General features: G+C 58.5%; 1 protein-coding gene across 13 annotated transcripts; it reads right to left on the bottom strand.

Annotated features, from left to right (window-relative positions):
* On the bottom strand, positions 1–23,258 carry IKBKE (inhibitor of nuclear factor kappa B kinase subunit epsilon). 13 transcript variants are annotated; one of them, XM_069545260.1, is made up of 23 exons: positions 23,124–23,258; positions 22,342–22,586; positions 21,680–21,768; positions 19,362–19,481; positions 18,566–18,706; positions 18,096–18,225; positions 16,820–17,001; positions 15,569–15,729; positions 14,701–14,811; positions 14,214–14,393; positions 13,407–13,603; positions 12,069–12,133; positions 11,891–11,982; positions 11,681–11,767; positions 10,101–10,170; positions 9,873–9,985; positions 8,135–8,211; positions 5,724–5,763; positions 4,878–4,979; positions 3,402–3,498; positions 2,618–2,730; positions 2,352–2,423; positions 1–734 (listed from the first exon to the last, which is right to left on the bottom strand). In XM_069545260.1, exons 4-23 carry the CDS (start codon positions 19,446–19,448, stop codon positions 701–703), a joined length of 2,151 nt encoding a protein of 716 aa, XP_069401361.1. In that variant the 5' UTR covers positions 19,449–19,481; positions 21,680–21,768; positions 22,342–22,586; positions 23,124–23,258; the 3' UTR covers positions 1–700. The 13 variants fall into 13 exon arrangements, 8 of the variants coding, with proteins under 8 accessions (XP_069401361.1, XP_069401367.1, XP_069401359.1 ...); XR_011247630.1 differs by lacking the exon at positions 23,124–23,258 and having other exon boundaries at positions 9,890–9,985; positions 22,342–22,655; XR_011247627.1 differs by lacking the exon at positions 23,124–23,258 and having other exon boundaries at positions 9,890–9,985; positions 10,101–10,176; positions 19,362–19,591; positions 22,342–22,523.
* Positions 23,259–27,436: the final 4,178 nt, after the last annotated feature.

Raw genomic sequence — 27,436 nt, 5'->3', positions numbered from 1 at the left:
CCAGAAAAGGGTCCTGTTTATTTCATTTCTGAAAGCTGCAGGCCTTGACTTCCTCGGGGCGCCGGCCTCACGGGCCTGTGCTAAATGGCACAGCTACTGTAGATGCCGCTGGCTGCGACCCCCCAAATCTGGTGGTGCCCCAGACCCGTTCCTCAGCTTTAGGCTCAGTCTAACTGGAGGGAACGGGAAATCGGGCGGTCACGCCTAAGACCTCGACGGGTGACCCTCAGCAGCCATGGGAGACGGGAGAGGTCTGTTTGCTCAACACGAAACTCCAACTCCGGAAGAGGAAGGAAGACGGGGATGGAGTCGTCTGCCCCGCCCCCTGGGGAGACCCCAGGAGGCCCCCTCTTGTTCCCTGAGGAGTGAAGCCCTGCACACCGGGGCCGGGGGGGAGGGAGGGCATCCAGGAGCCTTGGCCCCCACGGGCCGGCAGGTTCGCTGCACAGCGAGGAAGGCAGAGGGGCTGGCCCCCGGCTCGTGCAGGGGCGCAGGCCAGCCCGGGATCCGGCCGGAGCTCCCGGGCCTGCTGCGCTGCCCCCCAGAAAGGTAGCGGAAGATAATGCTGGCGACTCCCGGCCGTCAGCCAGGAGGGAGGTAGGCTGGTGAGGTGGACCCGGCACCATCCTGTTGGGTCCCCGCTGCGGGCAGTGCTTGAACGACTGTAATGCTTTAGGATGCCGCAGGCACATCCCCAAGCTCAGATGTCAGGAGCCAGTGGGACCCTGCTTAGCCTGTAAAGAAAGGCTGCGGTTAGTGTCTCCTGCCCAGGTGGAGAAGCCGGAACCCTGCCCGGGGCCCCGCACCATCAGCTTTCGGGGCAGCGGGCCGGTCAGGCCCTCCGCTCTCCTCCCAGAGTGCCTGTGTCTTCCTGACAAGAACTCTATTCTCATCCCTGGCTACACCTTAGAATCATCGGGAAAGCTTATGAAAATCCCCAACTCCAAGCAGCAGTCAGAGCCTCTGAGGCCAAGACCCAGGCATCCGTTCTTTTTAAAAGCTCCCCTGGGGACTCCCATGTGGCCACGGGTTATGAGGAGGGGAAACGGAATTCAGACGGTTTCTTTAGGCTCTTTGGTTACAGCTCTGAATCAGGAAGTAAAAATCCACTAAAATACAGATGTGAGCTCTCTGTAAATAGACTACATATCGTAGCAAGAAAAATTTATGTCGGCACTAAAATTAGAACTTCCTGCCCCTAAGGGCTGTTTCAGAAAATCTTTCTAAGAAGCTGTCAAATCTTCTCCCTGTGGGTATTTAGGAGGATGGGTTCTCCTCTTGCTGGAATGTGCCATGGGATGCCTCCTCAACCCAAGGGCCCTCTGAAACGCCAGGGGCAGCCGTGAGCTCTGCTCCCAGCTTCCCTACCTTCTGGTGACCTCAGGGAACACCTACCGTTTAGTGAATCCTGGCTCTGTGTACCCTTCCCTCCCAGCAGAGTGCGTCTCTCATCCTGTTTAATCCCTTCATTATTAGCACCAGGAGGTGGAATCTCTGTGCACGTGGTCGAGCTCAGAGCCAAAGAAACTTCCCGGGGTTGCACCGTGGGTGAGGAGCAGGCGGGCCACATTCGGTAGGAGTCTCTGCAGACTCTTTGGTCCCCAGGTGGGGAAGTGACAGGCGTAAGGATGATGGGGAAGACGTGGGAGGTGCGTGCAGGCACGTGTGAGTGTGTATGTGTGTAAACGGGATCACCCCTGCTTCTGAGATTGTGTCCTCCCTTCTCTTTGGTGTTCAAACGCACCTTCGAAAGTGAGACTCCTAGATGGCAGGGCTTTTTTCCCTTCCAACGGTGCTTACTTGCTAATATGAGAAGCCGGTCACTCTGTTATTCTCCAGCTTTCTTTTGTGAATTTTACACAAAACCCAAAGGCTGAGCCCCCCTGCATCTGCCAGTATCCCCTGACTTCCACCTTCCCCCAGCCCAGGAGTGGACTCCCGTCTGACGATGATGCAGAGCCTCTAACACAGGGCCTACAGGCCGGGCCAGTTCTCCCAGCTCTGCTCTGCGTTTCCTGGGTCATTGCCACTCTGAGGATGGTCATACGGTTAAAGGAGCTGGTCTGGGCGTTAGGCAGAGGCCACGTTCACGCAGAGCTGGACACGGCCACAAATCCACATACCTCCCAGCCTTCATCCCTCACCGCCCTGAGGCCCACCCACATCCTTCAGACCACAGTGAAAGCCTCCACCTGGTCAACACACCAACTAACCTGGGGGCAAGGTCAAAGCCCTGGACCGTGGACCCCTGTCATCACACCTGCCTGGGCAGGCATGGGGCCTGTGCCCCTGGGGCAAGAACTGCTTGAGGACCCAGCCTCCCTACCCCCTGCACAGCGGGGACTCCTCACCCTTCGATGATGCGGTTGTTGTCCTGGAGGTCAGACGCCAGCACCTTCATCTCCCCACAGAGCTCTTGCATGCTGTTCAAGGCCAAGCAAGAGAGGCAGTGGTGGTTAAGGACCAAGGCAGGCCTCTACCTAGACCTTTCCTGGGAGCCCCCTCTTCCCCCACAGCCCCACCGAGCCTCATTCCCGCCTCCCGGGCCCGGCAAGGGGCAAAGCCCCTAACATACACACACATGCTCACACGCACACACCCCCTCTCTGGCACTTACTGGAGAACTAGGTCCTTCAGCGTAGAGCTGGGATAAGGAGCTGTCGGGGGTGGGGAGGCCTGAGCCCCCTGTGCTCTCTCCTGCAGGAGCTGGTGAGATAGTCGGTCAAGGATCTGAAAGAGCCACACTTCAGTCAGAAGGGATAAGTCAGCTCAGGTGCCGGGTGCAGTGGGGTGTGGGGAGGCATAAGAAATGCGTAACAAAATTATCCCTGGAGTGTCAAGAATTTCCCACAAGCACCCCCTTCTTATCCTGGGAGCATGGGGTACAGACTGTCAGGCTCCCCTCTGTGTCTGACCTGTACCTGTCAGGACACAGTCGAGTCAGAAGATGCAGAGAAGGGGTGGGGGCAGCCCAGCACTGTCTCTGAAAGAATGTGCCCAGTGCTGGGGAGAGGAGGAGCTGTGTGGGCTTTACGCCTTGAAGAACAGCCCCTCTCTGTCCCTGCTGGCAAGGCAAATGGCCTCTCAGAGTTGCCTGAGTTGGTCTTTTTGAGCAGAACGGATCAGAAGACCAAGGAGTGTTCAGGTCACCTCCCTCGGGGAGCCTCCCAGGTTGAACAGGGCCCAGAAGATGTCCCAGGGTTTGGGAGCCTCTGCCCTGTTAGTGAGCATGCTTGTTCTGAGAACGCTGGGCACTGCCTTCTATTCTGGCAGGTCAGAGACCCTCCACGCCACACCAGAGCGCTCGGAGGTGGTCAAGGATGGCTCTGCTGAGGCAGGGGAATGGCCCGGATGCCTCCCACGTGTCTGACTGGCATGGCTAAGGCCCCAACGTGGCCCACCTTGCTGAGGCTCTCCTGGGCTCCCTGGGCTTCCGTGTTGCAGGCAGCCACGGAGCAGCCCACCAGGCGCAGGCGGCTCCTGGTCTCATGCAGCAACCTGGAGAGGGCAGAGAGGTGTCAGGGCCCGGCCTGCTGCCGGCCAGCACAGACGCGGAGAGGCTTCCCGCGCAGAGGCTGGGGCGCTGGCCGCCCGCCCTGCCCCTGCCCTTCCAGGAGCCCTCAGCCCACACCTGCCCCAGGCAAGGGTGCTGACGAGGGTCCTGGCAGAGCCAGCACCGTGGGGGCTGCACGCCCCTGCCGGGCCGGGGCGCACAAGCCAGCGAGCTTAGTAAGCGAGGGCCTGGGTCAGGCTCCGGAGAGGCCAGACGCCCGCTCTGGGGAGCTCAGACTGGGGCCTGCTGATGCCCCCATTTCCAGAGCAATGTATATTATCATATGTGAGACAGATCGCCAGTCCAGGTCGATGCATGAGACAGGGTGCTCAGGGCCGGGGCACTGGGATGACCCAGAGGGATGGGATGCGGAGGGAGATGGGAGGGGGGTTCAGGATGGGGGACACGTGTACACCCGTGGCTGAGTCACGTCAAAGTATGACAAAACCACCACAATATTGTAAAGTAATTAGCCTCCAATTAAAATAAGTTAATTAATTTTAAAAAGACTCTTAAGAATTCTCTTCTCTCTCTAAGCAGAGGGAGTGAGCAAGGACACTGCCCCACAACATTAAAAGGATGCCAGCTCCTGGAGGCTTCAGCCACTGCTCAACTCTCAGCCCTGTGACGTGTCAGAATCACTGAGCAGCATTCAAATGCTGCCGGCCAAGCCCATCTCCAGACCGTCAGGTCAGAATGGGGGGTGGCCTCCAACGGGGGTAGCGGAAGCTGTCTTCTAAGGTGAGTCTCCTCTCCATCCTCAGAACCCGCCGCTCCTGGGAAGCAGCCCTCTCGGCTCAGGGAGGGGCTTGTCTGAGGGGCAGAAACCAAGCACTCCCACAGGGGACAGCCTGGAGGGGGCTCCACATGGGGGCCCGCCTGCCCCTGCTTCCAGGCCACGTGTCCTCATCTCAGTCCCCAGAGAGAGGGCTTCTGAACACAACCACCTGGGACGATGGAGAGAATCTAGATTTTAGACTCGGTCATACCCATATGCTAGTCCTGGGTCTGCTATTTACTAGTGGTGTGGTATTAAGGAAGCAGCTGTTCTGTGAGCCTCAGTTTCCTCATCTGTGAAATGGGGTGAGAGTATCCACTGCGGAGGGCAGACCTTGTGAGATTAAATGAGTTAACAGAAATCGCCCAGCAGACTGCCTGGTCCACCCAGGGCCACAGAACCACCTTTCTTTGTTGTTGCTTTTGTTCCTCTAGTAACACCTCCCTCTCAGCTGGGGCTCTGCAAAGCCCAGGGCTGCCTGAGGCCAGGAAGGGCCAGGCCTGGAGGGCCCCGGGAACCGAGTTCAGAAGGGAGGGCCAGTGTTACCTCATTCGCTTGCCGTGTGTGACCAGGGATGCCTGGTACCTCTGCACACACTCCTCCTGGAACACCTGCAGGAGCCTTTTGGCTAAATGACTAAAATTCACCCTGAAAAGACGGAAACCGAGGCACAGAGATGAGCAGCCAGAGCCACCGGGCACAAGCTTAGACTCCTGGCGCCTCCAGCGCCCAAGTGTCCGTCCCCTCGGTCTAGAGCAGGGCCACCTCCCCCAGGGAGGCGACGGCGCTCGCTCACATGCACCGCGATGGTAAGAGCGGCCAGCACACAGCACACCTCAGCAGAGGGATGTGCGAGAAGGATCAGGGGTCTCGGGAAACACACACATGCTTGAGCTCAGCCCCAGAGGGAAGGAGAGATGGTCGCGCGTGTGTGTGTGTGTGTGTGTGTGTGTGTGTGGGTGTGTGGTCAGGGGTGCAGGCATGTTACTGGCAGAGTGAGTCCTCAAATAAGTATGAAGTCAGGGAGGCTTCCTGGAAGAAGAGAGTGTCCAGGAGACAGAGAAGCAGAGGGACATCCAAAGGAGAGCCTGGGCTAGAGCAGAAAAAGCCCAGAGCAGAAAGCGGTCCGTGATTAATCAGCGAGGGCAACAGGGAAGGAAAGCCCTCACACAATCGTGTTCATGCCAGCTGTCAACTCAGTCCCATCAAGACTGCTGCTGAGAAACGCGCCCCCCACCCAGCCCCAGAGTTAGTGGCCCCCAGCTTTCCTCCTGCCCAGCTGGGGCCTGGGGCCGGGGTCTTTTACCGCCTCTTGTCTGGCATAGAGACTCACTGTCCCCTGGCGACACCCACCCTCCAGCTCCCCCGCCTGCTGGGGCACAGGCCACTCACTTGTCCAGCTTGTGAATCTGCTCCTCGTTGTAGCCCAGCCCTGAAGGAGACAGACAGGGCCGAGGTCATGCATGCGATCAGTCAGCAGAGCAGAACGGCGCGAGGGCCGGGCAAGCTGCAAGGGTGAAGGCAGCAGCCTGGGCCCTGCCCGATGCTCCCAGCCCCGCAGAGCCAGAAGGACAGGCCGAGGGAGACTAGCACCCAAGACCCTGCATTATGAGCAGGCAGAGGCCCACGCGGGCCAGGCAAGCCCACGCATCAGGGGTGGTGGGACGGGCGCCCAGGGACTGCTCCAAGTGGGCACCGGCGGACGAGACGGGCCTTGAAGGACGTGTAGTCAGCCCTGACGCCTCATCCAGCCCTCCTCCCAGCAAGGCAGATGCTAACAGCTGGTGGACTCCATCCCTGAATATTCAGGCTGCAGACAGCTGGGCTCTGCAGCAGGGGGTCACCTAAGCCAGGCCACCACCTTTGACCTTCCCTTCTCAGCCCAGCACATTGCCCGCAGGGCTGAGCTGCTCACTGCCTGGGCTGCAGCCTAACGCTCTCTGCACTGGGGAGGTGCTGCCCTCTCCTGGACTCCAGGGGAATGGCCTCTGGTTAGCGGCAGAAACAACGTGATAAGGCGGTTCCTGCCACTCGGAGTCCCTGATAGCAAATCGCTTCCCTCCCCGGCCTCTTTGCCCTGGGCCCTGCGCTCAGCTGACTGTGAGGTCCAGGCAATCTGGGACAAGGCCCGGATCTGCCTCCCTCCTGTTACCATAGCAGGGCGCTGTAGGCAATTGATTTTTGCCTTATCTGTCACTTGTAACCCACAGGATGGGAGTGAAGGGAAAGTGAGAAAGTGCCCTGAAAATGACTGGGCATTTTCCACAATGCCATCTTTCCCCAGGTGTTGGCAGTGAAGCGTCACTTGTCCTGGTTCTCTACACGCTTGAATAAAGGACTCTTACAGACTGATACAAGTGAAATTCTTTTTGAGGCTGTAAAATGGGGTGGCTCAAAGCAGCTGGACCCAGGTTGCTTGGGCTCCTTACCTTTCCTGTGTCTCAGTTTCCTTATCTATAAAATGGGGAGGTTAACAGTGTCTTACGATTTGTATGAGCATCACATAGTTTTAAAAAATATACGCACTGGCCATAGAACAGTGCCCAGCACACGGGAGGTGCTCAGAGTGTAGCGGTCACAGGATGACGGGATTCCAGTGCTGGAGGCAGAGAAACCTCCGGAGGGCTCCTAACATCACAGCAAAGGTGGTCAGCTGGGTGTCAGGCCAGGCTTCTTGAGCCCACGGCCCCCTGGCCTCAGGGAACAGGGCAGTCTTGGTTTTCTCATCTCCTGAGCTGTGCTCCCTCCAAGGTCAGACCCAGAGGCAGAACTGAGGCTCCCAAGGAGAGACCGTCATCTTTCAGAAACTGCATGTCCAACACGGCGGCCGTGTGGCTGCTTTGAACTTGAAGTGTGGCCAGTGCAGCTAATATGACAGAGAACCTGAATTTTTGTTTTAACTTAACGAATTCAATTAAATGTAAAAACTAGAGCAGTGTGCCACGTTTTATCCCTATCAAACACAGCTTTATTGTTTTGGTAAAAGTACATGTAATTATGTTAAAGAAATTAGCTTCTGAATAGAGATGCCCAGTATGCGTAACATACACGTGGGACTGCGAAGACTTAGCACAGAATAAGACTGTAAAATATCTCTTTAATAATTGTTTCCATTGATTACATGCTGAAATGACAATTTGAATATATTGGGTGAAATAAAATACGTTATTAAAGTAAATTTCACCTGTTTCTACTTTTTACATTTTGGCTACTAGCGAACTTAAAATTACAAATGAGCCTGGCATTATATTTCTATGGGACAGTACTTTTTAGATAATCTTAGGGGTGGAAGAGAGCTTTGCAGTCAAGCCCACGCCCTCAAATGTTGATTCCCTGCACATGAGGAGATGCTAGGGGCATGTGGGCGAGAGGGTCACTTCCTGGAGTGTGTTACCTCCCTAACCCCATGAGTCAGCTGGGGCCTCCCCAGGCTCCCCTTCCTGCACCAGTGACGCTAACTGGTATTTCTCCCCATCCTCCCCTTTCTGGAAAGCTTGATGACCTTAGTGAGCCAGAGACACAGACAGGGAAGCACTTCTTAAACCGTAAAGTGCTCTGCAAAGATGAGGGGTCTCGGTCAGGCCGCCTCTCCTATAGCACCCAGGTCTCAGTGGAGCCCCCAGGTGGCAACGGGTGCAGGAAAGGCTCAGGCCAGTGGTCTGCAGGGAGCCCCCCACCCCTCCCCACCCCCTGTACCCCAGGCCAGCTGCACCACCCGATGCTGCTGCGGTATTAGGAACGGCCAGCTAACCGGAGGGAAGGAGGGAGGGGAGAGGAGGGGGTTTGCCCTCCCCGTGGCTCACCTGGCCTCATTCTGGATTTCTTGAACTGTTTGTAGGTGAGGTACATTTTGTCCAAACAGCACTGAATCTGCTGGATGCTGTGGGCAGGAGACAGAAGAATCGAACCACACGGGTCAAGGGTGAGGGAGGCAGGGGATGGCTGTGGGAGAACGGGGCTGTCTCCCTGCAGAAGGAGCCTCGTTTTGGGGGGTCACAGTTCTGGGGGCCAGTCTGGGAGTGGGGTGACTCTTCTGTTTGTTTGAGGCATCTTCTGCTTAGCTAGTCATTTCTCATTCCTGTGTTTATTCTCTTTCTCTCTCTCTCTCTCTCTCTCTCGCTCACACACACACACACACACACACGGAAGAAGCCAGGCAGGACGCGCGGCAGGAAGGTGGCCTTTGCTGCCCAACAGGGCTTTAGAAGAGGTTCTGGGAAGGAGCCCTGGGCCCCGGAACAGGAGAGATGGTGGCATCTGTGTGCCGGAGCCCAGCAGGAACTTCTCTCCCCTGGCAAGAGCTAAAGTCGTGTTTTCTGTGCATGGAGAAGGAACTTAAATAAAGAAGCAACAACCCTGGTTTGGAATGAGGATGAATCCAGGTCCTTGGTCCTGCCTGTAGACGGGGAGCTCAGGAGATGACCTCTCTACCCTCTCAGCCTGCGCTCTAAGGTCATTACTGTTCCTTCTTTTTCTTTTTCAGGATACACCCTGTTTGAGACGTTGGGGTGTGTGAGGGCAGTTCTTCCCCACCCCCCCCCCCGGCCTGTTTGGCTTCACTTCCTCCCTGAAGCTCCCCCCAGGACCCCGTCTCTGCTATTTCTGGAGAGCCCACGCTTGTTCCCAGGATCCTGTGGACTCCAGGACCCTCCCCAACTTGGCATCTGGGGTGGACAAGATCCTAGGTCCAGTCTATCCAAAAGGCTGGAGCCAGATTGTTTCAAATTCAGAACCACCCTCTGATTTGAGGAAGGTGGGTCAGCACACATACACTATACCGTGGACCCCCCTGGGGGGTCTAGGGCAGCACCCTGTCATCACACACCCTCAACCTTCAGGACCATAAGAAGGGTCACTTAAGTGGGATAAAGAAAGACCAGGCAGAACCTCATGTCAGTTTAGGGCAGGTTCTGCAGCTAAGACAGTGAAGAATCAGCACCTTGGTGTTTAGAGCTTTCTGAATTCAGAAATGGGCACCTGGGCATGTGGATCTGTGCAGACAGTGACTGTCGAGACTGGAGGAGCGGGCCACGCCCTGGTCAAAGCCCAGGTGGCAGGCAGGGCTCCACATACAGGCCTTGGGGGAAGGGATGATGGGGATTTTCCTGTTTGTCTGAATGGAGACTGGGGATTCAGGGGGGGTAAATCCCTGGTGTAGGCCAAACACACAGGCTCTGGAAGCAGGCAGACCCGACCTGGGGCCCTATCCTTTGTCATTTCTTGGCTGTGTCTCGGGGCAGAGGAAGCCTCATCATCTAAAAAAGGAGCGCAAGAGTACTGGGGTGGGTTGCCATTGCCTTCTCCGATTGCATCTCTAAGACTCCTAATTCACTAACTCTCAGCTGGGGCAGGACCCCAGATCCTTGCCTCCTCTGGCCAGTTCCACGAGAAGGCCTTGGGTTCCCCGCCTCAACCCACAGACCCCAGCATCCTCGCCAAGAGAAGAGGGGAGGCAGGCTGACTCCTAACGGGGCCACCCGGCCCTTTGTGGCCTCCGCCCTTGCCCCACCTCCAGCCCGCCAAGAAGAAAATCCCACAGACCTTCTGTCCTCATGTACCTGATCCCGGTTCTTCACCAGCTCAGAGCGCAGGTCGCTCAGGGTCTTCTGAGTTTCCGTGATATTGTGGGAGCATCTGGAGAGGACCTCAGCCAACTGGGGGACACGAAGGCAGACCCCGCGGGGTCCTCAGTGAGGCTCGGATGGGAGCCTGGCCAGATCCCCGCTCTCAGCTCTGCTCCTGGCCGCCCATCAGCCCAGCCTCACTCACATTACGCAGCCTGGACCTCAGCTCTGCGGTCCTCTTCAGATCCTGGAGCTCAGGCACCTCGGCCATGCCACTAAACCTCAAGGGAAGGGTGAAAACAGACGTAAGGAACGGGCTCAGCGGCAAAGAATCCACCCGCCAGGCTAGAGACGCAGGTTCGATCCCTGGGTCAGGAAGTTCGCCTGGAGAAGGACATGGAACCCACTCTGGTATTCTCACCTGGGAAATCCCAGGCACAGAGAAGCCTGGTGGCTGCAGTCTACGGGGTCACAAAGAGTCAGACACATCTTAGTGACTCAACAACAACCACCAGACACCAAGCGTGGCCTCGGATTGGATCCTGGTTTGGGGTGGAACCAGCTAGAAAAGAACACTTGGGGGCTGACTAGGGAAGTCTGAACACGGACACGCCCTACAGATGAAATGTACTGACCTCGAGGGTCATAAGCGGAGAAAAGCAGGTTATAAAATAGCAGGCACAGGGAAATGCCATGTTGGTTAACACACACAGGAAACAGAAAACCCCTGAGAAGGATATATGCAGATATCATGTCTCTACAGTAGCAGGATAAAGCATTTTAATTTCATTTTTGCTGGTCTGTATTTTCTAACTTAGCACAATTAAAATACCAGAATATGCTGTTTTTATACCATAATAATTAGGGAAGGAGAATCCTGTGTGTTTTGGCATGGGAATGGGAGGGCGGGGGTGCGGAGGAAGGAGGATTGGAGAGAATCAGGCACGGATGGGTGGGGGCTCCCTGAAGGCAGGGCAGGTCTGCTCACCACCACACCTGCAGTGTCTAAGCACCTGCCCAGCAGTGAGCTGGCCACCGGACTCTTCCTGCGCCTCGTTTCCCTCTCCCAGCTGCATCGCAGCGTGGGCACCTGCCCAGCAGTGCACTAGCCACCGGACCCTTCCTGCGGCTCGTTTCCCTCTCCCAGCTGTATCGCAGCGTGGGCACCTGCCCAGCAGTGAGCTGGCCAATGGACTCTTCCTGCGGCTCGTTTCCTGCAGCTTGGTTTCCTCCTCCCCAGTCTCTCCCTTTTCCAAATCCATCACCCTGAACTGGCCCAAGTCAGAGGGTGGAGGGTGTGCAGCTCCCAGGACTGGGGCAGGGAGTCCTCGGAGGCGAGGACGCAGAGGCCCAGGGGAGGCGGGAGGATGGTGCTGGGGATGAGCCTCCCTGCACCTCTGTCCTGCTGGCCCAGGGGCCCTGTGTGGGTGTGGGCGCTTCTCCCAGAGCCCTGCCCCAGGGCCCAGGGCAGTTGAGGGTCTCACTTTTCAGAGAGTGGACGGGGAGGACAGAGGCCCCTTCTCTTGGAGGCAGGGGGCTGCCTCAGAGCCTGAGGGGCAGGGTCCTCACAGGCCCACTGCCCGGAGGGACTGGAAAGTTGGGGAGGTGAGTGCAGCCAGCTGGCAGAGGGGGGGGCGTGCCCTCTCTGCTCAGCCTGGCAGGGAGGTTGGCAGCTCTGGACAGGAGGAGGCAAAGGGCACTGTTGGAAAGCCCGGGGGAGGAACAGACAGAGAGGAGGGGCCGGGCCCGCGCCTGCTGCGGCCCTGCCCCAGGCGGGACACCCACCTCTCAGGGCCGAGGCTGCTGCTGAGGAAGAGGAGAGCCATGCTCGAGAGCTCCAGCGTTCGCCTGCACGTGGCCTGGAGCATCTCCCTGTCGAAGGGAACCCGATCAGAGCCGCCTCTTTCCCAGAACCGAGGGCCCAGCCCCAGGGCGGTGCTGAAGGGGGCCTGGGCTGCCTCTCCTGCCCGCCCACCCGGCCCTCAGGGCACTCACACGAACCAGTGCAGACCCCGAACCATCAGCTCCTGCCCTCCCAGCAGAGTCTGCGCCAGCCGCAGGGCCTGGCAGCCGGCACCCAAGATGCCCTGAAACACACAGCGGGGCAGGGTGACGTCCTGCACCCCGACCCCTGCCGAACCCTCCTCCCTGCCAGCCGGCGCCACTGCCTCACCTTAGCTGTGCTGTAATCTGCCTGCAGATCCACTTTGGGGACAAACTTGGGAACGTCCAGAGCGGCTGCGGATGAAGGCTGGGTCAGAGAGGGACGGCCGTCTGGCCCTGGGCGAGGTCTGAGCGCATCTTCCCCAGCCCCAGCTCACGCTCGGCCCGCACCGCCTATGGGCCGCCTCCAGCTTCCCAGCTTGCCTAGAGTCCCACCTCCTAAGCCTTCAGTTCAGTTCAGTTGCTCAGTCGTGTCCGACTCTTTGCGACCCCATGAATCGCAGCACGCCTTAAACGCCCTGAATGCGCTTCTTTATGGCCTCCCTGGCGGCTCAGCTGGTAGAGAATCTGCCCACAACGCAGACCTGTGTTCGATCTCTGGGTTGGGAAGATCCTCTGGAGAAGGGAAGGGCGACCCACTCCAGTATTCTGGCCTGGAGAATCCAAGGACTGTATAGTCCACGGGGTTGCAGAGTTGGGCGTGACTAAGTGGCGTGCACACTCACGGTGCCTTTTTCACGACTGCAGCCCCTCTCTGCCCCCTTGTGCCCACTTTGGAGAACGACAGCCAAGGCCGCAGAAAAGAGACTCGAACCACTCCTCCCAGTCCACGGGGTCGCAGAGTCCCTCAGGACTGAGTGAACTGGGGCTCCTGGTGGCTCAGATGGTAAAGAATCCACCTGCAATGCAGGAGACCCCGGTTCACTCCCTGGGTGGGAAAGATCTCCTGGAGAAGGGAATGGCAACGCATTCCAGCATTCTTGCCTGGAGAATTCCATGGACAGAGGAGCCTGGCGGGCTACAGTCCACAGGGGTCCCAAAGAGTGGGACACAATTGAGTGACTAACACTCTTCACACTCGGGGGTTTTAAGGTGAATTCCCCTCCCAGCCTTGGGGACCCTGAGGAGGAGGATGAAATTGGGATCATTCAAACGAGGAGTGATTTTTTGCTAGAACTTGCAGAACAGAGCTCTGGGCCCCTGACTGCCTGTCCTTCTCTCCAGCAGCTTGGGCCCCTGCTTTTCCTCCAACACAAACTCAGAGGCTTCCCTCTTCCCATCAGGCATGGACTGCAGACAGCAGGTGAAATCCAGCCCTCCCTGTTTCCCTTGGAGTTTCTATCACAGATCTCTGGATGCTGTGACGCAGGTTGGTCCAGACACCGGCCCGAGTCCCACGGCATTTCAGAGGCACATATGGTATTAGAACCCAGAGATGCCTCCACACCCTGGGGACCCAAAGACATACCCACAAGGCAAATGAACCAATATCCTGGATTATAAGCCTCTGGCCCTTGGAAGAGGAAGTGAGGAGGAGAAAAGGTCCAGCCTGGGTGGCCCTACTCACGGTCCCTGAAGGCCAGCCCCTTGGGGGGCTCGCTGGCTGTGCTGAACAGGGTCAGGGGGCTGCTCGCTGTGGTGTGGGCGATGTGCTGAGCAGAGAAGCCGGGCTCAAGGACACACAGGTGACCCTCAAAGAGGTACTCCTGGTGCTGGGGAGCCACACCCGTCTGCTCGTACACGGCCTCCAGGAAGATGGCTATCCTAGAAAACCAGGAACAGAGGCAGGAGAGGAGGAGGTGAGGGGGTGTCAACAGGCAGGAATCAGTGTCAGGGTGACCCACACACAGCTAAGACTTGGGCTCCGCTTTTCAGAGGGAGGGACTGGGTTTTTTTTCCTCTGCAGGGTTGAGAGACAAAGGGTAGAGGTGGTGTCCTGCAGCGGATGGAGACGAAGTCCGGTGTCGGGCCTCTGCCTTCACGCCCGCTCCTGCCACGCCCCCTAGAGGCACCTAGGGAGCCTCGTCCCCTAGGGTCACCCAGGACTAGGGCTCACCTAGTCCCCCGGAAAGCTCCAGAAATAAACGGTTCTACCAGCAATCCACTGGGGAGTGCACTGGCGTGTGCTAGCGCACACACACCCCTCAAGAGGTTTCTAATGCACGTCAGCTTTGTAAAGGTTGCTGAATCTCTCAAGTTCCCAGCAAGCAACACTGGTTAACTTGACGGAACTAGTACTTTTACAACCTGAGGTTGGACCCAGAAGCTGCTGTATCTAAGCGCCCCGCAGAGCCCGGTGGGACAGGCCCCTGGGCCCGGGGCGGGGGCTGCGGGGGTGGGACGGAGAGGCAGGGCCCGCGCTCACGCCGCTCACGTGTTGTGCGCGTGGACATAGACGCGGTGCAGGACTGCCTGGGGCAGGGAGAACACGTGGATCACGCCTCGCTGCAGGATGTCGCTGGTCTCTGCGAAGAACTGGTCGAAGCCCCAGCACTTGGCCTGCTCTGCCTCCAGGATGTTGGCCAGGATGGGCACCAGCTGGCTCTGCAGACCCCTGCCCCCGGGACACGGAGACAGTCAGGGGCTGGGGGCCCAGACTTAACCTCCTGGAGGAGGTAATGGGGGCTTCGGGTGAGAAAGCCCTGGAGAGCCAGGACCGAGGGGGTGCGGCAGGGCGGGGTGGGGAGGAAAAGCCAGAAGGGTCTTCCAGCTCCAGGGGGAGAAACTGGGGCTGGGAAGGGAGAGGGGGGAACCCAAGCCTGTGGCACAGTGGGGGCTCCCGCTGGGCCAGGCCTCCGCCCAGAGGAGGACCCAGGGCCCGGCTGGGGTCCGCATCCCCACTCCTGCGGGCTCTCACTCACATGGACAGCTGGCAGGTGATGGGCAGGGTGTAGCTCCACTCCAGGGGCCCATTCTCCCACCTCTGGGTGCCTGCAATGGCCCCGGCTGGCTTCTCCGTGGTGATGCGGTACCTGGCAGGGTGGGCAGGACCAGGTTACCAGGACCCCCCGCCCTGCCCATGACGCTTCCAAGAGAGGACAGACTCGGCCTGGAGGCTTGCTGTCCCCTCTGTCTGTTTCGTCTGCCCCTCGCCACTCATCAGTGCCCGCCCGTCTCCCCAACGTGCCCGTCACCTCCCCTGCACCCCACAATCCACCCTCCCCTCCTCTAAAGTCCAGCTACCCTGCCAGCCCCCACCCAAGGCAGGCTCCTTCCCCTTTCCCTAACATGGGTTCCGCCGGCTTTGACCCCTGAGCTGAAGGAGCACTGACCTTCCTGAAAATCCACCTGAAACCTATTTTCTCTGGTGGTGCCCTCAGTGGGAGCAGCCACAGTCTCTGGATGAGACAGCGAGAAACCCTGAGGGACCTGGGCTCAGGAGGCTGGATTCTTGCCCCCACCCTCGCCCCGTCCTTTGCCCTGGCAGGCTTTGTGACCTTGGGCAGATTGCTTTGGGAACCTTGGCTGAGATGTGGTCAGCCCAAACGGGGTTGGGGTGGGGCTCAAGGGAAGCACAGGCCTGGGATGTGGTCTCCCATCAGCCAGGGACAAGGCTTGGCTTCTTGACTGATGGACCAGCATCCAAGCATCTAAAGGGATTGTATGTGCACTCCAGGCCCTCAGGGCCCACCGCCAGAGGCCAAATGGGGAACCCAGCAGGGACCAGCGGGATGTCCAGGCCCGCCCCCTGCCTCATGGGTCGCCGAGGGTCCCCATGGACCGCCGTACATGATCTCCTTGTTGCGCCGGGGCCCGCCAAATGGGACGAAGGGCAAGCTGCCGGTGGCTGCGTGGTACAGGGTCACCCCGATGCTCCAAAGATCCACGGTCACCCCAAAAGCTTTCTGCTGGGGCTTGCGAAGCACCGCCCGCTCGTACATGTCAGGGTGCTGCCGCCAGGGAACCAGAGAGCAGTCAGGGAGGGGGACGGGGCAAGGGCCTGAGCAACCCTGGCCCCCCGCTCGCACGCCCGCCCCCCATTCAGACTGCCTTCTCCCACCTCCAGGAGGAAACAGAACCATCAGAATACATCTCCTGGGTCATCTCCTAAGTGAGTGTGCCACAGGCTTATCAGCCTCTGCTCTGGGGAAAGTGGTGAGCAGCAGGGCACCATCCTCCACGAGGATCTGATCAAGGGCTTGATTGAACAAGGGAGGCCTGGCCTGGGGCCTGGCAGGGGGTCTATGCAGGGAGTCTGGCAGGGGGCCTGGGCAGGGGGTCTATGCAGGGGGCCTGGGCAGGAGGTCTGTGCAGGGGGCCTGGCAGGGGGTCTATTCAGGGCATCTGGGCAGGGGGCCTATTCAGGGAGTCTGGGCAGGGGTTTTGGGGGGGGGTCTGGGCAGGGGGCCTGGCAGGGGGTCTATTCAGGGATCTGGGCAGGGGTTTTGGGGGGGGGTCTGGGCAGGGGGTCTAGGTAAGGGGCCTGGGCAGGGGGTCTATGCAGGGGGCCTGGGCAGGAGGTCTATTCAGGGATCTGGGCAGGGGTTTTGGGGGGGGGGGTCTGGGCAGGGGGTCTAGGTAAGGGGCCTGGGCAGGAGGTCTGTGCAGGGGGCCTGGCAGGGGGTCTGTGCAGGGGGCCTGGCAGGGGGTCTATTCAGGGCATCTGGGCAGGGGGCCTATTCAGGGAGTCTGGGCAGGGGTTTTGGGGGGGGGGTCTGGGCAGGGGGCCTGGCAGGGGGTCTATTCAGGGATCTGGGCAGGGGTTTTGGGGGGGGGTCTGGGCAGGGGGCCTGGCAGGGGGTCTGGGTAAGGGGTCTCTGCAGGGGGCCTGGCAGGGGGTCTATTCAGGGATCTGGGCAGGGGTTTGGGGGGGTCTGGGCAGGCCTCAGCACTGACCTTTTGGCCGTGGAGAAGAGAATGAATTATTCTGGGGTTAGGGTTGGGGTGAGGGATGATCCTCCTGGACCCAGGGGGGTTGGACGGGGCCCCCAGAGGGGCGCCAAGAGTCCCAGGGCGCGGGCCGGCCCCCATGCCGCCCACCAGATACTCCTCGGTGCCGTAGACTGAGACGAACTTCTCGTCGTCATCCAGCTCGCGGGCGGCCCCGAAGTCGGTCAGCTTGTAGATGCTCTGGCCCTCCTCGCCCAGCAGGCGCATGATGTTCCCGGGCTTGATGTCGCGGTGCACGATGCCGTTCTCCCGCAGGTGGTTCATGCCGGCCGCTGCCACGGACGCGGGGCTGCTAGTGGCTCCAGTCGGGGCCGGCCCAGCGGTGGGGCCCATCCCGGGGGAGAAGCCACGGACAGAGGGTGACACCCAGGGGTCCCCAGGGGCCTCGGGCTCAGCAGGAGGACAGAGGTGGACACGGGGCAGGGTGTGGAGTGTCAGGGTTGCCTGTGGCTCCCTGGAAACCTGAGGGGGATGGCGGCTCTGCTTCCCAGCGGAGGGCACTCAGTTACTCCCCATCTTTCTTTTTTTTAAAATTGTGGTAAACTATACCTAACAAAATTTACATTTTAACCATTTTTTAAGTGTACGCATCAGTGGCATTAAATACATTGACATGGCTGCGCAGCATCACCGCGAGTCTCCAGACCTCTGTCAGTGCCCCAGACAGGAATGCCACCCATTAAGCACTCACTCTCCGCACCCTCACCCTCAGCCCCTGGCAATCACTTTCTACTTAGTGTTGCCATGGACTGAATCTCTCCAGGTTCCTCATATAAAAAGGATCATAGAGTCGTTGTCCTGGTGTGGCTGGCTTTTTTCACCCAGCACAGTGCCTTCCAGGTTCACCCACGTGTGCGAATTTCCTTCTTTTTTAAGGCTCACTAGTTAATCCGACCCTTGCGTGTTGCACACTTTGTTTATCCGCTCATCTGTCTGACGTGTGGATTGTTTTTGCCCTTTGGCTATTACTGTTATAGCCAAGAGGCAAGAACAATAGCCAAGAGGAGATGGTGAGGGAGAGGGAGCCAGTCCGCGGGGTCACCGACAGTCAGACATGACTGGGCAGCTGAGCAGCAACAGCATCATGAGTCTCAGCAGCGTTATGAATCGTGCCGTCATGGACAACGGTGTACCCCCCCGCCTTTAACTGTACTCTGGAACTGGAGTTGTAAACTGCCAGTCTGCAGGAAGCAGACCCTGGGTTCTGTCTGCTCACTAGCGTCTGTCCCAGGTCTGTGCGCGGGGCGCCTCTTAGATGCCAGTGCTCTTGTGTCTGGATGCTTCTTCCAGAAACGCCACACCCCTGGGACTCTGCCTGCCGCTGAGGGCGGAGTCTGGGGCTGGACTGGGGAGGGGAGGGGCTCACCCACGCAGCGCAGCACCACCAGGAACTCGTCCTCGGGCAGCCCGAAGGCGTTCTCGGGGCTCTCCAGCACGCTCAGCAGGCTCCCGCTCGAGCAGTACTCCATGACCAGCACCTTCTGCCGGCCGGCCCCCTGTGGGAGAGGGACGGGGTCTTGGGGAGGGCACTTCTCCCCTTTCCCAAGCTGTGGTGGCTCGGCCCCGGGCCCAGAGCCCCCATTTTATAGGTTTCCACTTCTAGCTGGCCTTCTCTCCTCTGACCTCAAACTGAGCCCAAGGTCACCTTTTCCAGGAAGCCTTCCTTGATTAGGCCCCACTCCACAGCCTGATTTTCCTATGCAGTGCCCGCAGCCCCTTGGCAGCCTTTCTTCCTCTCCAGGTGACCCACTGATGAGCATGTGCCAAGTCTATTATTCCGTGACCTGACTGGGTCAAAGACAAGACCGCGCGCCTCTGACCGAGCACCAGACCCACCGTCTCCTCCACCGCGAAGAGCTTGATAATGTTCTGATGGTTCAGCTTCCGCAGGACCTCAAACTCCCTCACCTGCACCTCGCGGGGCCGCAGGTAGCTGGCCGTGTTGAAGACCTTCACAGCAACCAGCTCCCCGGATTTCTGTCATGGGGGCAACAGAAGTGGCACCCCTGCCCTGGGAAGCACACCCTGCCTCCCATTTTCCATTCAGGCTCAAAAGAGCTAATCCCAGGGATGAGCCAGGGTAGCTTGGTTGGGGATGGGGGCTCCCACCCTGAGCTCCTTCCCCTCCCCAGGGGGGTCCACGGCCGGGCCTGCCGCAGCACTGGGCGATGACAGGACCCTGGCACACCTGATACCCAGCGGGGGATGGTTTGTTGTTACTGCTATTGTCGCTACTGGCAGTAACTACGGTGGCAGCTAACTCTCCCCGGTGTTAGCAGCACCGTCCTGTCTGGCTTCAGCGCTTAAGTCCAAGACAGTGCAGTGCATCTCGTGTGTCCAGTACAGCCCTCAAGGCGATAAAGGCAGGATAAATCCAAACGGGTCCCGCTGCCCCCCTGCTGTTCCCAGATTTGCCGCCAGCTCCCCTGGACGTTGTCTCGCATCTTTGTCCCTCTCTCTCCAGCCCCAGAGCGTGCCCAGTGGGCATCACCCCAGAAGCCCTTTTCAGACCCCCGTACCCATTCCCTGCCTCAGACAGTGCAGATCAGAGGAGCCTGCCCAGACACACTCCAACCCCACTGGGGACAGACCTCCCGGGTGCACGGGGCGGGGTGGCCGGGTGGGCGCCTACCTTGTTGCGGGCCTTGTACACGCTGGCCGTGGCCCCCTGCCCCAGCAGGTCGTCCGTGTGCCACAGGTAGTTGACGGTGCTCTGCATCTCCCGCTTCCGGCCGGCCGGCCGCTTTCCGCCCTAAAGAGCACACTGGTGTCCAGGGCGGCACCTGAGCCGGGGCGGACACTGGGGACCCAGCCGGTAAGTGTGCCGGAGACCACCCCGCTGAGGGGCTCCACACAGTCACTCTGCAGGCCAGGGGGCAGGGGCAGAAATGGAAAGCACAGGAAGATTAAGTAACTTCCCCCTAAAGAAGCCCCACCGGCAGGCCCTCAGCACGCAGCCTGGCCCCGTCCCCTCGCAGGGCTTTGTCCCCTCCCGACTCCGCACGTCCTTGTCGTTCCCACCCCGGGCAGGCCAGTCTGCAGGGACAAGCCCGTTTCTCTGCCGCCTCCCCTCAGCACTGGGAGTTCTGGGTTTCGGCATCCAGGCCTGGATTGTCCCAGGAAGCAGAAAGTGCTTGAAGGAGCGGCTCCAGGTCAGACAGCGTCACCCACATCACCACAAATCTCCAGGATTGCAACATGAGCCGGGGCCTTCCCCAGCGCTCCGGGGGCCACCACTTCCTGCTGCTGTCAGCCACGGCCAGCAAGCCGGCCTGGCGAGGTCAGTGCTGCTTGGGGAGGTGTGTATGAGTGAGCGTGTGTGCAGGGGTGTGTGTGTGAGTGAGCATGTATACATGGGTGTGTGTGCGTGCGTGAGCATGTATGTGTGGGTGTGGGTGTGTGTGTGGGTGGGGGTGTGAGTGAGCACGTGTGCACAGGTGTGTGTGAGCACGTGTGCATCTCTGTGTGTGTGTGAGTGAGCAGGTATGTGTGGGTGTGTGTATGTGAGTGAGCATGTATGTGTGGGTGTGTGTATGTGAGTGAGCATGTATGTGTGTGTGTGTGTAAGCATGTATGCACAGGTGTGTGTGTGAGTGAGTGAGCATGTATGCACGGGTGTGTGTGTGTATGAGTGAGCATGTATGTGTGGGTGTGTGTGAGTGAGCATGTATGCACAGGTGTGTGTGTGAGCATGTGTGCACCTCTGTGTGTGAGCATGTATGCGTGGGTGTGTGTGAGTGAGTGAGCATGTATGTGCGGGTGTGTGTGGGTGTGAGTGAGCATGTATGCACAGGTGTGTGTGAGTGAGTGAGTGAGCATGTATGCACGGGTGTGTGTGTGTGTGAGTGAGCATGTATGTGCGGGTGTGTGTGTGTGAGTGAGCATGTATGCGTGGGTGTGTGTGTGAGTGAGCATGTATGCACAGGTGTGTGTGAGTGAGTGAGCATGTATGCACGCGTGTGTATGTGTGTGTGTGTGTGTGTGTGTGTGTGTAGGGGTGGGGGAGGCAGGAGACCATCACATCCAGAAGCTCCAGCGGCCTCGGGAGGATCTGAAACCCCTCTACGGCTCTGTTCCCCGTATTTGCCCCCACACCCTTCTCTCCAAAGGCCAGTTCCTCTCAAGCAACTGACTGCAGAGAGAGCAGCCTCAGGAGTTACATTCGGGGCTGCTCTGAAGAGCGGGGCCAGGGCTAATCTTCATGAGAGGGGCCCCCACCCCCAGATACTCTCGGATGAGGCCGGACTAGCCCAGGCTGCTTCCTGTTCTACCCTCTCAAAGGTGGTCAACCCTAGGGTCACAATGCCTGGAATCCCACAGCTCCTTAGCTTCGAGCCCTCTCTCTGTAAGCTTTTTTTTTTTTTAAAATGGGACTCTTAAGAAGGTCAATTCCTTGAGCCAGAGGCCACTTGGAGAGATCAGAGGTCAATTCCAGTTTCAGAAGGCAGATTGGTGTTTGTAGTTTTATAGAAGCTGCTGAGGGGATGAGTCTCTCTGAAGACAAGGTAATAGCTCAGCAGAAATGAGCTGGTGAGGTTTTCCCCTGCGAGGCTGTGGAGGAATCAGCCCGCGGGCCCGGGGCTGAGGAACCAGGTAGGATATCCTGAAATCAAGGCCGAATGTCCAGCCAGGGGAGGCTTCAGCTCCTCCAGAGTCCTCCCCAGGGCTGGTTCGGGGGCCTCGCGCAGCTGCAGGTGCGAGGGACGGGCAGCTGGCGCAGAGAGCAGAGTACCGCAGGGCTGGCGTGCCCTGGGCTCTCTCCTGGTCCAGCCAGGGCTGTGCCCAGCGCCCGACAGCAACACATCTGGTCAGGTGTGCGTGCTCCGCGGCCCCCAGCGCAGCAGCTGGTGCCCCGAAGGTGCTGGGGCGGATGAGGGCGGTGGGCCACGAACCAGCTGCCCCACCCCTCCCCCTCCGTCTCCAGGCGCTACAGCGGCCTGAAGCACTTACCCTGCGCTCTGCGCAGCCCGGATCAGGCAGAGACTCTCCCCAGTAAGAGTGTGCTATGCTTTCTGTCTGTGGCCAGTCCAGGAGCTGAGCTGCACCGGAAAGAGGAGGGCGGATGAGAGGTACCCCTGGGCACTGTTCATTCTCAGCCTCCATCAAAGGCCTCCTGGCCCCAGCCCTTTAACCCTTTCCTGTCACCCTCCCCCGCAGAGCCGGGGGTTTCCAGCCTAGACCTGCCAGGCTCCAGGAGACTGTCCTCACCACTCCCACTCCTCAGGGGCTTGCGCCAGTGAGCAGGACCCTAGGAGAGGTGAGAGTCAGCCCCAGAAGCGAGGCAGAAAAGGAAATTACAGAGGCAGCGCTGGAGGCTGGCATTGGACGCTTGGAAGAGAGCATCGGAGTCCTCTGCACCGTAACAAACCCTCCCTGCCTCTCAGGGCCTCCAAGCCATCCTTTGCAAGGGTGCCCATCTGAGATGGTGCACAGGGCACCTCGGGGCGGGGGGCAGCAGCCTCAGAGAGATACGCGGTGGGGGGCAGGAGCCCACAGAGCCGACCCCACCGGCCAGCACCCTGGCACTTCGCTGATTGCTGTCCTGCAGCTGCCTGGCTCCCAGATGCCCCCATTCAACCCTCCTCCCCCCAGCGTGGACTCTGCACACTCACCCCATCTCGGCTGTGGGACAGGCAGGCTGTGGGACTGGGAGGCACCCCTAGACTTTCAGGGCTTGCTGCCCTGCATGGGCCGCATCCGTGGCATCCTGGTGGCCATGGGTCTCGGAGACCTGAAGATGGGCGGCCGTGTGCCGCACCAGGAACTCAGCCCTCCGCGCTCCGCTCTCTCCCACTTCCTGATTTCTTTCCTTCTCTCTCTCTTAAAGAGACAGAGGCAGCTGGAGGCCGCCACCAGCCTGGCAGGAAGGAGAAAGAGGATGCTCTGAGTTCCCAAGTGCAGGCGACAGAACTCGGGTCTGAGCCACGAAAGAGGCCCGGCACTGAGGCTGGGCGGCTGCGGTGGGCCGCGGGGTGCTATTTTTGTATCTCCCTGTGGTTTGCCTGAGCAGGGAACTTTGGAACTCAGCCCACAGTCTACAGAGCAGGTTGGGCCAGTTAATCGAGTGAAGAACTGCCTGGGAAAGCCAACTTCCCACACCCAGAAGCCCCAGGGAGGGCCAGGACCTCTGGCCAGCCACTTCTAGGAGTTTGGTCTGACTCATCTTTCCAGGGAGCCTGCAGAGGTCTTAGAGGAAGCGCCAGAGCCCAGGTTATGCCCTCTAGCGCGACCTCGAGCACAGCACACGACCCCTGCCAGACGGTCTTCTCACCCAAGGCCCGAGGACGGTCACATTTACCCCGCTGAGAGCAACATGGCAGAGCCTACTTGGGAACGCCTGGGAAACTGCACAGTACTTTACAGACAGGCACTGAGGTCAGTGAGGTTCACACACCTTCAGGAATTTGCCCACGATCTTCAGAGGCCAGCTGAGGCTGGAACCCAGGGGTGCCAATTGCCCAGTCAGGACTCCAGATCAAGTTCCCGAGAAGGCTGGAGAGGTCTGCCCAGCTCCGGTCAGCTCCCAGATGGCAGTGGATAAGAAGTGGTTAAAGCCAGGAAATTCCGTGTTTCAATAGAAAGCTGGAGGGACTTTCCCGTGGCCACACCTGGTGGTTTCCTCCAGCAGCCCCACCCCCAGCCCAGGGCACCAGAACAGGAGCCGTGCTCTCCGAGGTGCGCCCTGCCCCCACCCCCGCAGGCAGAGATGCTGGTGGGACCCAGAGGGGCTGCCCTGCCCGCTGGTGCAGCAGGACCAGGAGAAACGTCCCTGAGGCCTCGTGTTCTGCACTCAGAAGTCCCAGCTTTCCCCGTCTGCTATACGGTAGACTTGTACTTCCTTGAGACCCTCTGATTTGTCGGGGCCATGTGATTTCTATTTTTTTTAATTTACTTCATTGTTTCCTTTTAAAAACTTCTTTTGCTGTCATTTCTTTTTCTTTTTTTTTTTCCTGCACTGGGTGTTTGTTGCTTTGCATGGACTTTCTCTCGTTGCAGCAAACAGAGGCTACTCCTGGTTGCTGTGAGGTGGCTTCTCTTGTGGCAGAGCACAGAGGCTCAGGTGCGCGGGCCTCAGCAGTTGCAGCCCGTAGCCTCTAGAGCTCAGGCTCAGCAGTCGTGGCGCACAGGCTTAGCTGCTCTTGCAGCACGCGGAATCTTCCTGGATCAGGGGTCAAACCTGTATCTCCTGCACTGGCAGGTGGATTCTTACACACTGCGCTGCCAGGGAAGTCCCCATGTGTGTGTTCTTAACCAAACCATTTAATTGCTGACGTAGAACAGCACCCCCACTCCCGTGCCCGCCCCAACCCCCCCACTGCCAGCCCCTGTGACAGTGTGACTCAGTTAGATGTGGTGATCAGTCTGGGTCCCTGCGTGACTATGGAGCAGAGACCCCCACCCCCACCCCCCGCTGGCCCACAAGGAAGGGATGTTTTAAGTCACTGAGATTTGCAGTTTAGCCAGCTTATGGCTAAAGCTCGACTCATTTGCCCCCAGTGAGGCTGTCTGGTCCTCACCAGCACCCTTGCTCTTGGGTGCAATGAGTGTGTGCCTAGCATCTACCAGGAAGCCGGCCCTGTGGGCGCTGTGTGCTGAAGACAGAAGGGGAGACCTAGGCACCCCCAACCCCACTGCCAGGAGCGTGGTGAAGGCCTTGAGAAAGAGGCTTTAGCAGGGAGTGACTTTGTGAACTTGGCAGAGGGGGTCTGCGGGGAGGAGGGACCGCTGATGACCGAGATATGTTTGTGGGAAGAAAAGATACTCAACCAGACTCTGGAGGGAGGAGGGCTGGGCAGAGTGGAGGGGGTTGGAGGTTCGGCGGTGCAGGCCTCGGGAAAGCATGCAGAGCCGCAGGCGTGTGCGGTGGGCGGCGCTGCCACGCAGGGACTCTGAGCCCCTCCGGGATCCTCTGGGAGGCCACACCCCCCCGTGGACAGAATGAGCAAGTATCTGGCCTGTGGTTTGGAGCCGCTGGTCCCAGCTGGGCAACCTGGCCCTTGTTGAATCTGAGGACACTGGGGAGCTTCTGAGGGGAAGAGGGAGCCTGTGAGAGGCCTCATCACATTCTCCCGAGTGGCTCTGAGGAGTCGTAGAAGTGGCAACTCAGAGGAAGCAAAAGGACCCGGGGTCGGGTGTTGGGGGTCTCTGATGGCAGCTCTCCAGGAGAAAGCGCAGGTCTGCTGCTCCAGAGGGAGGCCACGTGGGGTCACAGGAAGGGCAGGGCTTTGCCATCTGAAGTTTGAGTCCTGACCTCACTTGCCTTGAGCAAGTCCTCTGATCGTTCTCATCCATTCAGAAACAAAACGAGGTGCAGGGCCCACTACCCGGGAGGGTCTGAATAGATGCTGGCTGCCTTTTCTGGCCGGACGTGGCTGCAGCTCTCAGCTGCCTCACCTGCCCCGCGCCTTAGAGCGGAGAAGAGGCTGGCAAGGGCGGGGGTTTGTGGAAGGGGCAGCAGCGAGTCCTCAGCAGACATTTCTGAAGGGCTGCGTGAGCAGGTCTCTGGGAGGGGAAGGAGGGACAGACTTGCCGTCCGGGCCAGGCTGCTGGTGGCGGGCTCACCAGGCCACCATGCGCGGTCATCCTCGGTGTGGAAAAGTGAGCGCTTCACTCATCCTGCTAACGCTCCAGACCTCCTCTTCGTCATCCTCTCCCACCCGCTCAGCTAGAGGCTTTGCCTCTGACTTTGCTGGAAATAAAGAAGTGATGGACAGGCAACGCCCTGCTCTTCCCAGCCCACCTCCACTCCCCACCTCCCCTCCCCTGAGACTGGCGAAGCGCCTCTTCTCTGGCCCCGGGCGGCCCTTCCATCTGTGCTCTGTAATTTCACTCTCATTCTACTGAGTCCTGCCCTTGAGCAAACCTGCCCCCATACTGTCCATTTTAAAAAGAAAAACCTGGCCTTTGACCTCTTTTGATGCGCCGCCATTCAAAGCAACCTAGAGAAGGAAATGGCAAGCCACTCCTGGATTCTTGCCTGGAGAATCAGGCAAGAATCAGGGACTGTAGCCCGCCAGGCTCCCCTGTCCATGGGGTCGCAAAGAGGCAGACATGACTGCATGATAAGCATTCAAAGCAAAGCCTTGAATGAACTGCCAGGACCTTGACCCCCCACTTCCCAACCCTTCTCGTGTGCTGCCAGCTCACTCTGGTCAGCTCGTTTCCCCTCTAAGGTGCATGCTGTTGACAAGCGTGACCTTTCTCCACTGGCCTCATCTACAGCCGATCCTTGCTGCAGCACGTCTTCCCTCTGGGATTTCTGCGACTCCCCAGCCACCTGCCTCTGTCACTCACTCCCACCGCCCTCTCTGCTGGCTCCTTCTCTGCTGGATCTCTAATTATTGGGACCTTCTCTTTCCCTCCATTTGTGTGTTCTTCCTGGGAATCTCCTAGTTTGAATGTCTACAACATAATAGCTTCTACATTTGTGTTCAGGTATGTGTATGGATGTGGGAATTGGACTGTGAAGAAGGCTGAGCGCCGAAGAATTGATGCTTTTGAACTGTGGTGTTGGAGAAGACTCTTGAGAGTCCCTTGGACTGCAAGGAGATCCAACCAGTCCATTCTGAAGGAGATTAGCCCTCGGATTTCTTTGGAAGGAATGATGCTAAAGCTGAAACTCCAGTACTTTGGCCACCTCATGCGAAGAGTTGACTCATTGGAAAAGACTCTGATGCTGGGAGGGATTGGGGGCAGGAGGAGAAGGGGACGACAGAGGATGAGATGGCTGGATGGCATCACTGACTCAATGGATGTGAATCTGAGTGAACTCTGGGAGCTGGTGATGGGCAGGGAGGCCTGGTGTGCTGCGATTCATGGGGTCGCAAGGAGTTGGACACGACTGAGCGACTGAACTGAACTGAACTGATGATCTGTATCTAAATCTCCATATCCAAGAGTTATTTGATATTTCCACCTGGATGCCTAAGAGTCATTTCAGTTTGACCAGGCCAAGCAGAATTCTTGAGTAATTTTCTACTTCTTTCCCCTGGCACTCACTATCTTACTTTTAGAGTAACATTTATTTTGCTGATTTCTCTGTCCTCCCTGAAACCAGAAAGCTCTATTATCTATTTCTGTTGTTCAACACTGTATCACAGCGCCTGGTGCACAGTGGGGCTTAACTGACTAGTGGAAGTCTTTGGCACGTGTCACATGCAGGGGTTCTGACTCCTGAGTGAAAGGAAGCTTCATATGCCTGTGGGTATACACATTTAAGTTAGATCATCATAAGGACTATTTCCTCAATTTAGACCCACCTGGTCTTGTTTTTTTGGTTTCTATTTAGATCAAATGAGTGTTTTTTGACTGTGTTCACCGTCACCAGTTTCTATCATGCTCCTGTCAGAATATGGGGAGATAAGGGGACCCCAAAAGGATCACCCACCTATGCTTTGCTGCTGCTGCTGCTAAGTCGCATCAGTCGTGTCCGACTCTGTGCGACCCCACAGACGGCAGCCCACCAGGCTCCTCCGTCCATGGGATTTTCCAGGCAAGAACACTGGAGTGGGTTGCCAGTGCCTTCTCCAGCCTATGCCTCAGGACTCCCTGAAAAGGCTTTTGGGTCCTCTGCTCACAGCTTAAGTGCGAGCTCCATCTCACAGCTCGTAACCTGCTGTCAGAGTGATAACTCATCCACAGCACAGAGGCAGAACAGCTTCAACTCTGACTTAACCAAGACCAAGGGCTCAGCAAGAGAGGGTCAAG

This window comes from Ovis canadensis, chromosome 12 (genome assembly GCF_042477335.2).
Source record: "Ovis canadensis isolate MfBH-ARS-UI-01 breed Bighorn chromosome 12, ARS-UI_OviCan_v2, whole genome shotgun sequence".
Taxonomy (NCBI): domain Eukaryota; kingdom Metazoa; phylum Chordata; class Mammalia; order Artiodactyla; family Bovidae; genus Ovis; species Ovis canadensis.
The sequence above is the reverse complement of the archived record's forward strand: the minus strand, read 5'-3'. Positions and strand labels throughout refer to the sequence as shown.